Source organism: Tyto alba, unplaced genomic scaffold, assembly GCF_018691265.1.
Source record: "Tyto alba isolate M040663 unplaced genomic scaffold, T.alba_DEE_v4.0 Super-Scaffold_49, whole genome shotgun sequence".
In the NCBI taxonomy this organism is placed as follows: domain Eukaryota; kingdom Metazoa; phylum Chordata; class Aves; order Strigiformes; family Tytonidae; genus Tyto; species Tyto alba.
In genome coordinates this window covers 4077352-4094226 of record NW_024881325.1, presented here as the reverse complement: position 1 = coordinate 4094226, position 16875 = coordinate 4077352, and the positions used below count along the sequence as shown (strand labels likewise).

The window sequence follows — 16875 nt, the reverse complement described above, 5'->3', positions numbered from 1 at the left end:
GTGATTAGAAGTAGGAGTGAGCTCTTTTTGGGGGTGCATAACAGACTGCCTAAATGAACAATTTTAATTTCTGAACTTACGCTTTTCTTAGTCACTGTAGTGAATAAAATAAGGGGCCAAGAGCAAAGGAGGACTCAAAAAGCTGAAGATGGAGTGGGTGGAGACATGGTCTGCTGAGCCTTTCATCTTGTGACCACTTGCATTCCTGATTGTTGCATGGCAGATAGGCAGCTGGGCCTTGTAGTTTGCATGCAGGCTCAGACAGTGGCAGTTTCACAGAGCATGAAGAATTGCTTCTTTCTCCCACTGTGCCCAGTGTTTCAGATGCCATCCAGACCTACTACTGCAGGTAGGGTACCGTCACCCTTTCCCGCCCTGATCTCTAGTCAGAGAGGATTAGTAGCTTAGTGGTTGGACAAGTGTATTCCTCTTTGTTAGTGGTTGTTTAATCTTAAGTCTCCATTTCAGGTAAGATAGTTTTGAAAGGGGTGTTCCCGGGTAGTTTGGTGAAGATAACCTCAAAAACTGTTTTGGAGTCTGATTTTTTTACGTGTGTTTCAAATATCAGAAGTATGTAAACAGCCCAATTTTGTCTTCACTATCGCAAACAACCTGCTAATGGAGCACCTCTTAACAGTCTACAGTAGGTCATGTTTCTTCTCTGGCCGAGAGGTTTGTATCAGCAGAGACTAATAACAAATGATAGGGCTTTTAGGCCACCATGTTTGTTTCAGTGTTGTGTTCGAGAAGGATGAAGCAGACTGCTGCACACAGATATGTCTTTTCCACAGGAAGATGCCCATTTTGTAGGATGCAAGAGAGCTGTAACAATACATGAGAGTTGAAGGCTGGGCACGAATATAGTAACTGACCTAATTTCCTGTTTGAAGTAGGTTAATTCCACTAATTTGACAATACTACCAGCAAATTATAAAAAAAAAAAAATGAAAATAAAATAAGAACTCAGCCTGGAGTCAGAGGAAGCCTTGTGAGACACAGATTAACATCTTCCAGCATGGAGGGACTGCTGCAGCATTCTAGACAACACTGTACACCTAAAATTAAGCTGTCATACAAAGGAATAACTCAAGATATATGCATAAGGTACTATAGATGTACATGCAGTAGCTGTACTGTTAAAGTCCAAATTTTCTTAATCAACACATGTATCCCTGTTGTATGTACAAACAGAATGAAAGCACTGGAAGCCAGATTAAAATCTGCCCTGTAGACATGAAAATAGAATTTATCTGCTTAATTAGGCTGTAATAGGTTTTTATGGATCACTGTATTACAATCCAGCATTTTGATGTTTCATTAGTAAACTGTCTCTTCGCCAGAAAAGAAAGATGCGATCGTTTCTCCATTTAAAATCCAAACAGAAGCTGAACATATTTTTTATTTGTCAAGTAGGTTTGCACTTGATAACAGGCAGCTCGAGTGGTGCAAAATGTAAATAAACAAGGCCTGACAATGATGCAGCAAATGTTTATTAGGGTGTAGCCTTCAGCTTTATTACAATATGTGAAGTGGTACTTCTTTTTCTTTATGGATACCATCTGCCTCCTGTACTTTACCTACTATCTGGAGCAGCTGTTTGAAAAAATATTTCCCAAAATAATCTTTCTCAAAATTCATCATACAGAACACTACTGTGGTTACTATTTTGAGCAGGTTGTGAATGTATTTACTTCAAAATTTAAAACAGAATAGCTTGTGTTAACATGATGAGATTGAACATTGTAAAGAAAGCAGTCACTTTTACAGTACACTTGTAACATGGAACTATAGTAATACCTGGGTGAGTACACTCTGTATTTTAAAGAACAAATCCTTGCAAATTGGCAAAAGAAAGTAAGGCTTTACACAAACCAGTCATGTTATAATTTTTACCTTAGACAGTATAAGCTAATAACTAATTTGTTTTTAAATAAAATCTTCACTGGAAATTTCCTAAAGGCAGAATAAGTCTTTAAAATGCAGTGTTTACTCTCAGAATTTGAACTGTCTCTGATTCTTAGCTGCATCTCCATAACAAAAAAGTATAAAAAGCACATATTTGCAGTTAACCCATTTCACTCAGGTCTTTGTTCAAGTATATATGAAACAAGGGGCTACTTTCAAAGTGTTTGTTGAGAATTTATTGAGTTTAATGTGACCAACGCCCTATGTTAACAGCACCAAGTAAGGAAAAAGCCGTGAGTGAGAACAGAAGTTCCCAGACTGCAGGTAGATACCGCTGGTGGTATTCAGGTCACTTCAAAGTGGTGCATGGGGAGTACAGAGCCAGGAGCTGCTCCTGATTTTTCCTGGCAAAAATTGTTAACCGCCAAAAATATTTTATGGTAGACTTAAATTGTTTTGTTTTGTTTTGCTTTTTAAGATCTCATTTAGTAGGTTAAGAAAATTGATGTTTTTTTTTTTTAATACAGAACAATATAAATCCCTACTTCAGTGTGAGGAGTGGGTGTTAGTAGCAGTTTTGAGATAAATTAATTCATCTTCCTTTAAAATATTGTCAGAAGAAAGACTGATTGCTTTCTTTGCTAGACAAAGAGTTTCTCCCAAGTGCTTTGAGGAAATCTGAAGTGAGTATGCCCTATTTTCTAATGATTTGGGATGGAAGTGAAGCAGGGTTTCCTTGGCTTATAGGTCGAGGTAAATTTCTATATTGTCTGTAAGCAATTTGTCATTCAAACTTGCAAGCACATTAGAGCCCAGGTTTCTTAAAATTGATTATGGGGGGAAAAAATACTGTCTCAAAACAGATTAAAAAATCCAGCTTGTATTTTAAGCTTGAGGCTTGTTTATTTTAAGTTTTCAGTAAGGAAGGAGGGAGTAAGAAGACTAGGTTTCTGCTAGTTATTTGGAGAACACCTCTGAATGCACTTTCTAGAGTATACTGCAAGTAGTAATGAAGCACAGGTAATACAGATTCATCAATTAGCAGTTCATGTTAAGGTACTTAAAGGATGGTGAGATGAACAGCAAGAGGCCAGTATGGCCATCACTTCACAGCCAAGAAAAGAATGCACTGAGAAAAGCTTGTAATAATTTGGAAAAGAAGGCAGTTTAAACACAATTTTGCATTATAAAAAGCGAAGGTTATTTTATTTTGTTAATGCTAGTCTTTTCCTTGAATTTGATTTGCTAGAATTTGAGTAAACATCCTTTCAAAAATTCTACTAAATATAGAAAATGACAGAAACATGTTTTTTTGCCTTTTTCCTCCCAGTGTTATTTTTCAGCTCTTTTTCTGTCTTTTGATATAACCTACAAGTTTCTTATCTCTTTAACTTGCACGTGAAGTACTATATTTGCACTCATGGGAGGACACCATAATCTATTCTCTCTAGAAGTGGGTTACAGTCAAACTCTTGCAGTGGATGGAGTAAAACGGGCTAAAAACAGACAAGCTGACTCCTTGCTGGCTTATTTGCTCAAGGTCAGGTAACAAAACCAAGCAGTTGTATTCATATGAAGTTGCATTTGTCCTAATAATTCCTGACAGACTTGAACTGGCTCCAAGTAGTAACTTAGGATCTTTGCTCCTGTGATTAAAGACACAGGTTTCTCAACTTTGCTGTTCATGTATGTTCTGTTTCTTTTCCAGAGCATGAGAAGAAGCAAGGATAGTAAGAGAACAGACATTTCTCACCCCTCGAAAATAAAGATAGAACGGTAATTAGGAAATCTAGCAGAAGCAGGAAGCTTTGAAAAGCAGAGAAAAAATATGCCTAGATGTACTCAATGGCTTACCCCATGTTCCAGTGTTTCATAAACTGTAAATAAAGGGAGAGACAAACTGTAACAAGTCAGCAAGGGGACAAGTGGCAAGTGTTAAAACATACTGGAGGGACTGACAGCATGTTCCAAGATTAAAATTACAAGATAGTACTTATGACAGAGAAACAAAGCCATGATTACACATAAGAAACTAGTATCTAGCTGTTGTTCATTAATGGAGAAAAGGTGTTTCAAATGAATACATATGTCAGTTCAGAACTGTACAAGCTCTGTCAGTTTTCCAAGTATCCAAAGCATTTGGGAAAATATTCTTGTGTTCATGGACGTCAAAGGCCTGTAGAATATAAAGGCATTTAAAATCATGCAGAGAACAGTGCAATCTTCACAGGAGTTGAGAATTATAGCTAAAAGGGTCTTTATACTGGACTCCACATGGTAGAAGTATTCAACTTCTAAAAATATCCTGTAGGATAAATGCTCAGAGGAGCCAGACACAGAAAATGTGACTTTGAAAGTTTCCAGAATGGGATTCCCAGATGGGAGTAACAGCATTTGCTCTCCTATTCCTGGTGTTAGATCTAGAAGTGATGAATGATGTCTGGAGAGAAAAATGTCTGGGCTGCCAGCACCCATGTGAAAGCAAGGCGACATCCAGGCAGGACAAAGGCACTTGACTATCTTACAGGCATGCTACAAAAACCCATGAATGATGTCTTGCACATATTCACGTTTATAAAACTGATACGCCTGCTCTAGACTCTAAATGTGTCTGGCAATTAAAATGTCTGCTAATAGTAATGCTGGATATGTGGAGACTCAACCTTGGCAAAGGTGCCCCTTGTAGACAGACCATGGACCTGGGTTGCAACAGTGAGTTCACACTCTTCTTGATATTTTTCGAAGTGGCTGACTCCACACCACTGATGCCTGTGCCCCATGGTGCTTTGTTTGAATACCTACTGTTAAGGAGAATAAAACACAGGAGGTGTTCCTGTGATGTAATAGTGGTGTCGTAGAAATATTCAGAGTAAAGACAATGCCGGCTCTTGTGTGGAGCTTGTCTGCCCTTCTTCATCAAAATGGACTGTGTTACTTTAAGACACCTTATACGAGAGACTACTGCAGCAGTAGTTATTTTTATTCATAGTGTTTTAGATAGGCAAGTCTTGGTTTCATTTGGCAATTAATAGGATGTGTCAGTGTTCAGTCTGTAAGAAACAAAGCATGTGCACAGCTTCAGTGGTATAGTGTAGAGAGGGCTGAAGAGTTCGGGATTAGATCTTCCAGCCCTTGCTACTCACTTCAGTGAAGAACTGGGAAAAATATCCTGCCTGGGCAATAGCTTTAAATTTACTTCTAATCTAATGGCATAGGATTGTTAATTTCAACCTTTAAATAGAAAAAAGAAAGGAGTTTTCTTTTTAATTCTAGGAGGAGGGGATTTGCCTCGAAAGTTTATGATCTCAAGAGTTTTTATTGGTAGAAATTTAGAAGAGCTGTAGTGTCCAGCAATGTGGGGCTGATCATTCCCTCTCAGTGCAGGAGATGCGGGAACAATTACGTTTCAAACCACAAGAGAGATTTGTGGTCTGATTACTTTCTATAATAGCTTTTGTTAATGGACATTGATTACAGATGGCTGGTTATGAACATTCTGGAAAACGATAGCTGTTTGTAAACTATTCTCAGTTCTTAGTGAAAATCACAACGATTTATTCAAATAAAGGCCACATCTTTTATTCCTTTCAAATATACAACTCATTTGAGTTTTCAGTGCAAGGCATTGAGGAAGTAATTACAAATTAGCAATTGCCTAAGGTTTCCATAGATACTCCCTTGAATTTGCTTATCTATAATCCTAGACTGCCTAAATCTGGGGTGTTCTTCCTTCTGCCTTTTTCAGGATTTGTGCTTTATTTAGTTCTTCAGGAATTCTTGAAGAACACGTTACTGGAGTTTATATCTGCATGGTATACAACTGTGTAAACCAAGGCAAGAGATGGGCTTTGGTATACTTTCTTAAAAAATGCTGACCTACCAGAGGGCCTTGGTCCTGCAGTCAGGTCTATGTGAGCTCTGGTGCAGCTGCACTTGTACTAGTGCACCTGGCAAACTCACCTGCCTGGAGCATGCTTATGTGGGGTTAAGCTTTCTAATACTTCTGCTTCGGTAGCTTTTTTTTTTTTTTTAATTGGTTTTATGGCTATACAAAACTATCCAGAGTGAGTTCCTTCAGAGACCAGCTAAGACAGATTAGGTGAGACAATAGTTATGATCTAGTTTCTGAAGGTGTGCCTCTTTTCTGCTGTCAGACCCTAGTAACAACCTTCCGCGTTCTTCCACTTAAAAATCAAAATCTTGTATAGACTGGCTCTAAATTTGACCCTTGGTGCTGAGGAGCAGAGCTCTGTGGCACATTGTGGGACTCATCTGCATTTGCCATACAACACAGAGTGGAAGGCCACCTTGTGAAAGGAGATTCAGTAGCTTTATTAGTGCCATAATCTTCTTCCCTATGTTCTCGCTTTGGTAATACAAAACTCTTTCTCTGCAGATGAGCTGGTTTTCACCAGGCTTTGGGGTAAGAGGGAGGTGGGGGGAAGGTGTTAAAATTCAGATTTTAATATTAATTTATAATATAAAGATTCAGTTTGCAAGAGCAGGTGGCTAATATCCCTTATAGCTGAACACAGTCAATGCTCACTTACATGTCATTTCAACTGCTTCTCTGCTAGAATGTTTCCCAGTCTTTAATAAAGCTGAAAAATTGTGATTTTAATCCTCCATGTTTTAATTTCTTATGTAGGTTGACAATTTAATCTCAAGGTAAAAGTTGAAGTAGTTGATGCTTCTCTCAGAAGATGTCCTTCAATTACATCTGCCTTGCTTTCTTGGAAGTTGTCATATGGTCCTCATTGATTGCAGAGGAGGGAGAAAAAGTGTAATTATACCCAGGTGCATTTGGTTACATCACTTTTTTTTCCAGAACAGATCTTGATTCAGGAGTGAATTTAGCTATAAATGTTATTATATATAGTACACGCTAAAGCTTAAGCAAAATGGTATGCAGAAATAAGGCACAGCTAGCATTTTTGGGAAGTAAAGGTATGAGGCTTTTCAAAATGAGACAGCCCATTGTTATATTTTTCAATAATTTGGCTTCAGATAGTTTTAGAGGATTTAGTTTTTATTTCTCATCATTATAATTAACCTTCAAGACATTTATTTCCTCTCTGTAGATGTTCATTTTAGTTGGTGTTTTTAAAAATCTAGTTTGTCTCCTTAAACTCCTTTTTCTGCTGTTAATTACGATTCATAAGAAAATAGGCAACATCAAAGCATTCTGTTCACTATCCATTTAAAACTGTAAATGTGTAAATGTACAACCCGCTTATGCTAATTTCATATTCTTCTTTAAAGCATGAAAGCTCAATTATTTTCTTTCAAAGGTGTTTTTAAACCAGACATTTTTTGTTCTGACCTTTTAATGATTTTTGTATTAAATACACAGCTGGGAAGTAACTCAGCGCACGGCAAATGAAATTGTAAAAGGGAAGGATCTTTTATTGTAATATCTGCAAAGCCACAAAAATATAGATACACATGCTGCAAAAACATTCTGCCATAGCTGCTACTACTAGCTTTGCATTAAGCCAAAGTAGTGCTAGAGACTGTCTTCTTATTTGCTTAGAGAGGCTAACTTTTCTTTTCTTTTGTAAAATTAAATTGGTAGTCAATGAACAGCAGAAAGGAAGAAGATCCCAGAAGAGTAGATCCCAGTCGACCTGTGCATGCAATGTCTGCATCAACTTCTAGGAAATTTTTCAACCCTCACTTGTTCTGTTCAAGTGAACAATTGCTCTATTTTGCATAGTGTAGTGTTCCTCTGACCCTGGACAGCCACGCTTGCACCAGGATGAGGTTTGGTTTTCAGGCTGTATCGTTTCATTTAACTTAAAGAGCAGGAAGACAGGTTCAGGATGCATGACTGAGTGTGGCCGTAGTAGTTAACACTCCTGCCTCTCTGCAGTCCTCTCCTTTATATGAGAGAACAGTTATTCAGGTACAGTAAAAACTGCAGCTGCATGTATGCTACTGATAGCACTTGCTTTTTGCTGGAAAGGAAGGAAAAACTCCCTGCATAGAGTTTTATGGGAAACCCCCCCTAATTTAGATATTTGAAATAGCAAATGCCTTGTAATTTCTATGGACAGTCATTTGATGTTTTAAACCTTTGTGCTAACAGAAAGCTTGATGAGATAGACTTGCTACAATAACCATTTCAAATCAAAATCATGGCTTTAATTGTGGCTTGGCTCACATGTGAATGACTTTACTGCCTTCCAGACTTTGACAAGCATTTGTCCGTGTTACCAGACAGCTATCAGGTTTGGCACAACTGACTTTTTGATCAAGTGGTATTTGATTAATACCAGAAATGTTTAGGGAAGAGGATTAAGGGACGTTAGCAAGCCCATGTGGGAAGTCCCTACTCAGTTTTACTGCAATGTTTTTTTCTTTTCATCATTTATTTTCTTCTAAATGGGGGGGTGGGGGCCTGGGGGGGGCAAGGGGGGCAATGGGAAGAAATCTGCCACTCTTGCTTTGGCTGGCTTTGATTAGCATCTCTGGTGAAAGTCAAGTGAGTAGACAGACTGTAGCCATCTTGACACTGCTTCACTGAGCTGAAAATTTGGGGGCTAAATTAACCTTCCTGTTCTGTTAAAAAAAAAAAAAAATATTCACAAGAAAGAAATTGAGAAAGGAGGGCTAAACGTCCCCATATTTCACCTTGCCCAAATCTCTTGGGAGGGTAATACTGAGAATGAAACAAGGGCAATGGGGACAGATCACTCCAGTGCCAGATCATATTTTTGCTGACACAATCACATTACATTCCTCAAGGAACTGGTAACACTTTCTGGACATTCCCCTGGTTTGCAGTAGTGGAACTTTGAAGGAATCAGGTTTGAGGCATGGGTAGAAAAGAAAGCAGAAAGGTAACTTGCTATATAACCAGACTTGCACTTTTCACCTCAAATGTCATGAGTGTATTTGAAAACTGGATGGAAGCCTCATAGGCCTCAGGCCTCCCAGTTATCTTTTGTCTGTGCCTTGCTCCCACCCCCAAGTGAAGAAAATACACTTCTGATAATCTAGAGCAACAGGGTACAGGGTTAGCAGCAATGCTGTGAGCTGTTCATTTCTGTAGCCATGACCTCATTTTGGAGCTTGTGCCACCTTCCCTAAAAGGGGAGGACTGTTATGCCCTCAAGATTTATTCTCATCTTTTCAGACTTCCTAGGGCCGTCAGTCTCTGTTCTTCTCTAGCACTAATGATAAATTGGATAAGATCTGTCCCTTAGTCTTCTTCCACTCACTGAGGTGTATGGATTGGTTTTGCCTTGTAAAGTCCATCTAGCTATGAAGAGAAAAGGGCAGGTGCTAGGCTTCTAGCAAGTCTAAGGTTCCTGATTTTGCTTTTTAAAAAGAGAAACCCCTCGCATGCTAGTTTTCCACTGTCCTGCACAGTACAAGAGAGACTGTGATGAACTCAAGAGCAGGATGCACAGAGATTCAAGAGGATAGATTTCCCACTCATATAGTGTCCCTAAACTCAAAACCCTCTGGTATGGTAAGATACATTGCAGTTGTAGTTCATGCAGGTTTTATGAATATTTCTGGGTTATTGTTTAATCTCCATATGTATTAAAAATAAAATTCTGATTTTTCCTTTCCTTTTTTTTTCTTCCCAAGCAAATGTGATTAGGAATATAGGACTAATCCTGCTATTTGAAGTCAGGAAGAGCAGAATTCTGGACTTGATAGTATAAGCACAGCTGATGAATCTGCATGTGAATGCAGTTTTGCTTTCTGTGGTGTGTTTTTTTTCCCCAATCTGCTTTATATTACTTAATGATGATAAATGTCCCTTAAAGTCAGAGGCTTTTCCATTTTATTGTTAAAAGGAGCTTCTCTGCTGTTTTTTTTTGCTTTTATGAAGAAGTTGTATTTTACAGATGTGGCCATTGTAAATTCCAGCTGGTACCTATGAATATTTATTTTTCTACCCATATGCATAATTGGTCTTCCATGTGCAGTAAATATGCATCTACATGTAAAGACATTAATTTTTTAAATTGTTCATTATGCACTGTGCAAGTTAAGCAGCTTCCAAGCTCAGTCAAAATGACTGTAGATGAGACAGCTTGCAGGCATTCATAGAGCTTCCCTCACAGGGGACCCAGTAACACTCCATTCCTTTGTTTAATTATTTTAAAATTAATTTTGATGGTGAAAATTGTATAAGGGACATTTGCTATAGAGAAAACAGTAATAAAATTATTTATAGACTCTTTACACCAGGAATAGGAGTAGGTTAAAGTAGAATTATGAAAGATGCTTGTTTTTAACAATGCTGTTCAGTCACCACTGGAAATTTATTATTTGGACTGCATGTGTAAAGTAACAAACTGAAGTTCAGGTCCTTATCAAATGGTATAATAGCCATTTTAGTAATGGTCATTTTACAGCATTCTTACTGTTCCCCTCAGACTTCTTTTCCAGCTTAAGGCTTTGAACCATTGTGATCTCTGCCTAAGTAGAGACAAAAATAATTTGCATTGTGTCTACTCACTATAGAAGGACATTTTACTAATCTTTAGACGTGAGTACTTATAGATCATGCTCTGTTCTTTCATTGTCTAAGGATGCTGTTAACTGTACTACATCTTGAAAGGCATGCATCTAAGTGCTGAGTGTGGGATTGTAAGAACCCCCGTGAGAAGTAGTTGTGATTTTCCACAAGTTCGGTTGAAGTTCCTACTTACAAGAGTGTGTATGCAAGCGACTGCAAATCTATCACTCTTGATAATATTGGCCAGACACAAGGGATTAATATTTTATAGATGGAAACAGAATTGCTAAAGATTGATATATTTCATTGCAGATGTGATGAATATGTCACACAGCTGGATGAAATGCAGCGGCAGCTTGCAGCAGCTGAGGATGAGAAGAAGACTCTGAACTCCTTGCTTCGGATGGCTATTCAGCAGAAACTGGCATTGACCCAGCGCCTGGAACATCTGGAGCTAGACCATGAGCAGTCCAAAAGGGTGCGCACAAAATCTTCTTCCAAAGCCAGGAGTGGTAACCCTAGTGTAAGTCATATTCGGTCCTGCGGAGACAGGTCTGAGGGATCTGTCCTTAACAATGAGGTTTTTTGTAGCGAGAAATATAAAATCTATTGTGACTAGGACAGGTGTGTAGAAGAAACATATTATGCTTCTTACTTTCTGCTGTAATTGTCAGCATAAATCCCCACTATCTAATGTCGCAGTGAGTTGACTTGTACTAGTATGTTGTTGAACCAGGTAATACAAATTGTATTATGGTGGTCTTAACTGTAACTAATTCATAAGGATGGGGATGCTATTAACAAGTTAATAGTGGAAAGGAATTAGCTTTTTCCACAATTAACATGTATGGGTTTTGCTGTTTATGGTAAGTGTTAAAAGAGTACACCTGATATAGTATATCTGGTGCTACTAATTGTAGTTTGTATAGCACAAACGTGATCCTTTCTCTAGGGTTGCAGCATACTTCAATAAATGCTTTCACAGGCAGAAACAAACAGAAAACCTTCCTTGTTATTGTGACTTAAGAAGTGGTGAAAGACAAATGTTAAAATTAGAGGCACGTCTTGAAAATGCAGAGCATTTTGAAACTGGAACCAAACTTAATTTGTCTATTGTTGCAGATATTAAGAACTTGCTGTCATATCACCACTGACCAAAGTCCTAAAGCTTATATGCTATAAAAGCTAGAAAAAACTTGGTAAGGTACATTATTTACACTCTGCTTCCCCCTCTTCAAAGGGTCAATCAGAAGAAACTTGCACATTTATATTAAAATATGCAACATTTACCCCATCTGATGTCAAACTTAAAATTTTAAGAATTGGGATCCTACTTGGTAGACAGTTCCACTTTAAGAAGTTATGGTGTGGAAAAGTGTCATGTTCTGAAAGGATCTTTGTGGTCTCATGTTGCTCCTTGCAAGCGTAACACTTTGGAAATAATCTGGTTTTATTACGGTAGCCACACAACATACATGTGTAGAATTAATTTGACTATGGTCTAGTATTGTCAATCACAGAACAGTTTTTCTCAGCTTTCAGTATTAATCTAAATAGGGTAGTATGTCAGAGCTCTGAACATTTTTTTCTAAATACACAAACGATACTGCATTCCTTATGGAAGCACATGGTTCACAGGGCTCTACATTATAGGCACAAGAAGTTGGACCAGATAGGCCTGCTAATAATTATTTATGAAGTAGCTAAGTATACATATTAGTCTTTGAAAACAAATAAACCTTTGTCTGCTGTTAAACTTCTAAGGGGCCTTTTCAGCCACTTAATCACAGTGTGTCTGATAATATGAAAGTGTACTTCATAATTGGTGCCTACATAAGAGAAAAAGATTGAAAATGTTGATTCCAAAATTGTGGAAAATTTGTGGAGCACAAGAAGGCACACTTTTTTTCTTTAAACCAGAGTTATGAAGTGCCTAGCCACAAATTTTATTTTAATGTAAAGCCCTGTTCATTTTGTACTCTTGCAAAATAATTTGTATGCCTATAGTATTGCTAAAAGCAATGTGAGACTGCACAGTTGTCTGCTTGATAGCAATGTTTTATAAAGCCATTCTAATATTCCTGGTGTAGTACTGCCTCATCTCACTACCATTTCTTACAGATGGTCAGCAGCTTGCTTCCTGTGCATTGCCACTCTGCCTATAAGTAGTCAGGAGATATCTTAGTACTAATATAAGGAAATAAGAAGCACGTCCTGTTTTCCCAGTGAGGGGAAGCCACATGGGATTTTGGCTTACTGGATATTAGAGGTGGAGATAGGGAGACTTCTACATTCATACAATGAGACTTTAAATAAATGGAATTGTAGAAACCTTGCTACAAAGCTGGGAAACATCTGAATGCCACAGTCCAGTGCCAGAGTTGCATTTACCAGTATTGAGAGGAAGAAAAGAAAACCCTAGTGATTTAAGTCTCATAAGTTGTTCAAACAACACTGCTTGAGAAATTTAAACAAATAGCAATTTTGGCTTTAGAAATTAGGCCCTGTGTGTCTATTACAACTTTTTTAAGAAAACACTGAATTCTCCTGAATTTGAGCTTTAATATTGCTAAATAGCAGGTTTGATATTTTAGAAGCAAGACATCTTTTAATAGTTTTCAGTCCTGCTTTTTTCTTCTTTGCTGCACAATCATCCAAAAGGCCTTTATTCTTCTCATTCCTGCATTATGTGTCATTTAAAAATACTTTGTAAAAGCAGGCACTTGAGTGCTAACTTTCTCTGCTCCGATAGAAACAGTTACAATTTTGCTTCCTCTGTGGTAGGGAGCTTTAATACAATTTTCACTGCTTCCATGTCTCTTATGGCAGTGTATTTGCAAAATACTAATGGCAAAAAGATAAATTGGAGAAACTAATTGAAGGCATTGTTAAGTTTTTTCAAATTAACTGGAACTTTCTATAAAGAGAGTTCAGTGTCACCAGACAGTGTCTATTACTATCAATCTTGGCTCACACTTTCAGTTCCAAATATGGACAATTATGCTATTAGCCCAATAGTCATAGTCATTTCCATCTTCATTCACTGCTGTAAATCTTAAAACAAAACAAAACAAAACAAAACTGCACCAAAAAAACCCAACCTGACTGCTAGTTGAGCTTGTCAAGGTTATGGTTTAACTTCTTGTAGCACCTGTTGTAAAAAGAAATGAGGAATGGTCGTAAGGTGGCTTGATCCTGTTCTTATTTTTAGATAATGTTTAAGATTGAGTCTTGTAATTCTTGATTAACAATTTATTGAAGTGTACATTTGCTGTACGTCTTTCATATCACTTTGAATGGATTGGGATAAAGCATGGGAAATTCCTTAAGCCGTCACCTACCTCTGCAAGCAGGCTCTTTTTCTGAATGATACTCTCTGCATTGGCCTGCATGGTATACTGACCTGCATGTTTCTGGAGAACCTAAAGCTTCACTGAAAATGTTTCTTGCACATTCATTGCTATTAATTTGTGCTTGAATAGAAAAACTTTATTCAGTACTTGTAAGAAACCTTCTTTCTGCAAAACTATTGCTTTGAGGCTAAACCCATAGAGCACTTTTTCATCAGCTTGGAAAGCATCTGTGAGCTAAAATGGCTGCTTCAACTCCGGTAAGCTAACAGACACCCTCAACCAACTAACTTGCTTTCACAGCATGCTTAAAGTTTTCAGTTCTTTGAGAAATAAACACGGATTTTGGGGTTTGGTTTTTTTTTTTTTTTTTTTTCCCTAATGCTATTTTATTTTCCATTTTTCAGCTGTAGAGTAGTCCCTGGAGAAGGCCTTTCCAACAGTGCGACAGCATTTCTTAGCCTCTTTCATTGTGGCTAAAAGTGGTAGCCTATTGCACACAGAATGGAAACCACTGACCTGATCCTAACTTTTGAAAACACCTTTTCCTATATACTACCTGAAACTTTCCTTTTATGTCCGAAGCTATAAAACAAACAAGCTTTACCTATAAGTGCTGCTGCAGTAAGAAAACTTACAAGTGCTGAAGAAACCTACTTCAAATATAATGATCACCATATTACTTTATGATCTACTAGAAATGTTCAGATGGGAGAATTTCTTATTTCATTGCAGATGCTCATTTTTTATTGGATTGTTAAACCTGTGCACTTTTGATATTTTGGTATTTTTATTTAGCTTCTTTAATTCCATATGTAGAAGAGTTTATATAAATGCAGTGGTTTGTGCTTATAGTGTCTCTCCAGTTTGGGCTTGTGATTTTTGAATTTTACATCAGCATTTGGCAGAGATTTTGGGGGGGGGGGCTCTAGATTATGATTAGAAGAGAGTTTCAACAAGAAACAGGAGCTCTGATAAACTATGTGCTGTGCTTCAGCAGCTTTTTATTATAAAATGTTAAGCTTTATATGTTTAAATTACTGATTTTTTTTTTTTAACTGCCATATTCATTAAGAAATCCAGGGTATTCAAATTCTGGGGTTTTTTTCATATTGTATTATTATTCTTAGGAATAGTTCAATGTAACAAGAAGAAAACTTGACTTTGCTCTAGTTAAAACAGTAATAGGCACTTGAAAAATATTAAATAAATAGTATTACCTATAAATTTCAGAATTCCTGGGTTTTAGGAAGTTGAAGTATTATTGATTAACGGAATTTTATACAACTATACCAGTTAAATTCCAAATTGGAATTGTTTTGTTACTTTTTCATTTTATTGTGCCAAATTATGGTACATTTAGAAAGAAAAATTCTAAAGTTGTCAATGATAGGGTGTTATATATCAGCGCCTTTCTGTCATTAATTATTGCCAGTAGTGCCTTTAATAATTTTAAGGGAGACTCTTAGAATAGCTTAGTCTAAATCCTGTAATCTAGAAGAAATGGAATCGCTGTTTTGGAATTTATTAAAAACATGGAGCAATAAGTGCAAAGTGAACTCCCCTTTCGCACATTTTTAATGGGTAGTCTTACTATAGAGATTATATATTCAAGGAATTGTAAAAAATTCTGTTAGTCAATGATATTTCATCATGCAAATCCTTGCAAATTCAGGGGTATAGAGGAAAAAAAAAAAAACAACAAACAAAAAAACAAAAAACCACAAACAGACCTAAACAAACCTGAATACACATTGGTAACCAAATGGACTCATGTTGAACAAATGAGCAAGATGTATTAACACATTTGTGGTAACAGTACAGAGAATATATCAAGAATATTGATGTTATGTTAGCTTTGTATGGTGGTGGATGCAATTAACCATAGTATTGTTTGCAAATGTGAACAACAAAACATTGATATCTTCTCTTGTATGTTGTATCTAATCATTGTAATTTCAGGAAACAGAAATGGAGAAGCGCATCAACAGGCTGTACCTATCTCTCTACTGTTTGTTGAGGCTTACATGAATGATCAAATTGGTACTTATTGGGGGGATCCTTCCCACTCTTGAAAAAAAAAATAGAAATTGAAATAATATTGACAGCAGGGAAAAGATTTCTGTTTGCTGGAAAAAAAAGCATTATTATTCCTAGATGTGGGGACTTGTATTTCCATCTTCTGTTACAGTATTGATTCATAAGAAAAATTGTTGCATTTAAAATTGCTACATTTGTATGTGGGTATTTATTTGAATGATGTCGAAGTACTGTATTATGTTTTATGTGCATTACCTTTTAGTGGTGGATTGGTCTCCATTTAACATCATATGCATGTATTCTTGCCAAGTAACCTTTACGCAGATCTGAAAAAAAAAAAAAAAAGTTAAAGAGAATATGTGGAAACTTCTTAAAAGTATAACTGTGTGTTAATTGGATAACCTTAGGAGTTATAGAGGGAAAAATGTTACTTCCAAATTCATAAAAAAGTGTTAATGTAGGAAAGCAATCTGCCTGCATAAAGGTAGTCACATTGGCAGTATCAATAAAAAAGAAAAGGAATCGTGTTTTCTGATTGTTGTTTTCATGTTTTAAGAAAGTGCCATTTTAATTAATCCGTCTTCCTATTGTGTTTTCAGTGTGAGGTTAGATACATATTAATGTTTATTTGAGATGAAATGAAAACTTAAAACAAAGTTTGCTGCAGTACTAGAAAATTAATTATTTGCGCTCATATTTGGGGAGTGCCATCTTCTGTGCTGTTTCATGAGGTTTTCCTGGATTAGTTTTGGCCTCAATCAGACTGGTTTAATCTGTTTCACCAAAGAGCTATGCAAACATGGAAACAGGAAAGGGGAGAGTAGGACTAATGCTTTTGGTGGCAGTGGTGACAAGCCTTCCTGAAATTACATCTTAATTTCTCATCTGTTCTCTAAAATTCATTATAATGATGTTTGTCCAGTAGAATTAACAAACTCACAAAAAAACCCAAACAAACAAACAAACAAAACACAAAACCCTGAAGAAGTGTGCTTAAAGTCTGAGGGTGAGGCTAAGGTTTGCCCCATCAATACAGGGATATTCCTGGATCAATTAAATAGATATTGGCCCCTAGAATATTAAACATGGTTTTATACTACA

General features: G+C 36.9%; 1 protein-coding gene across 3 annotated transcripts in view; it reads left to right on the top strand.

The window, feature by feature from the left end:
* Window positions 1–16301, top strand: part of BICD2 (BICD cargo adaptor 2) — a 96298-nt gene extending 79997 nt beyond the window's left edge. The window contains exons 7-8 of one of the 3 annotated variants that reach the window (XM_042807017.1): window positions 10697–10862; window positions 14142–16301. In XM_042807017.1, coding sequence (XP_042662951.1) covers window positions 10697–10862; window positions 14142–14147 — 172 coding nt within the window. In that variant the 3' untranslated portion in view covers window positions 14148–16301. Of the gene's footprint in view, window positions 1–10696 lie in introns of all 3 variants that reach the window. The other 2 variants (XM_042807016.1, XM_042807015.1) reach the window with 2 other exon arrangements.
* Window positions 16302–16875: the final 574 nt, after the last annotated feature.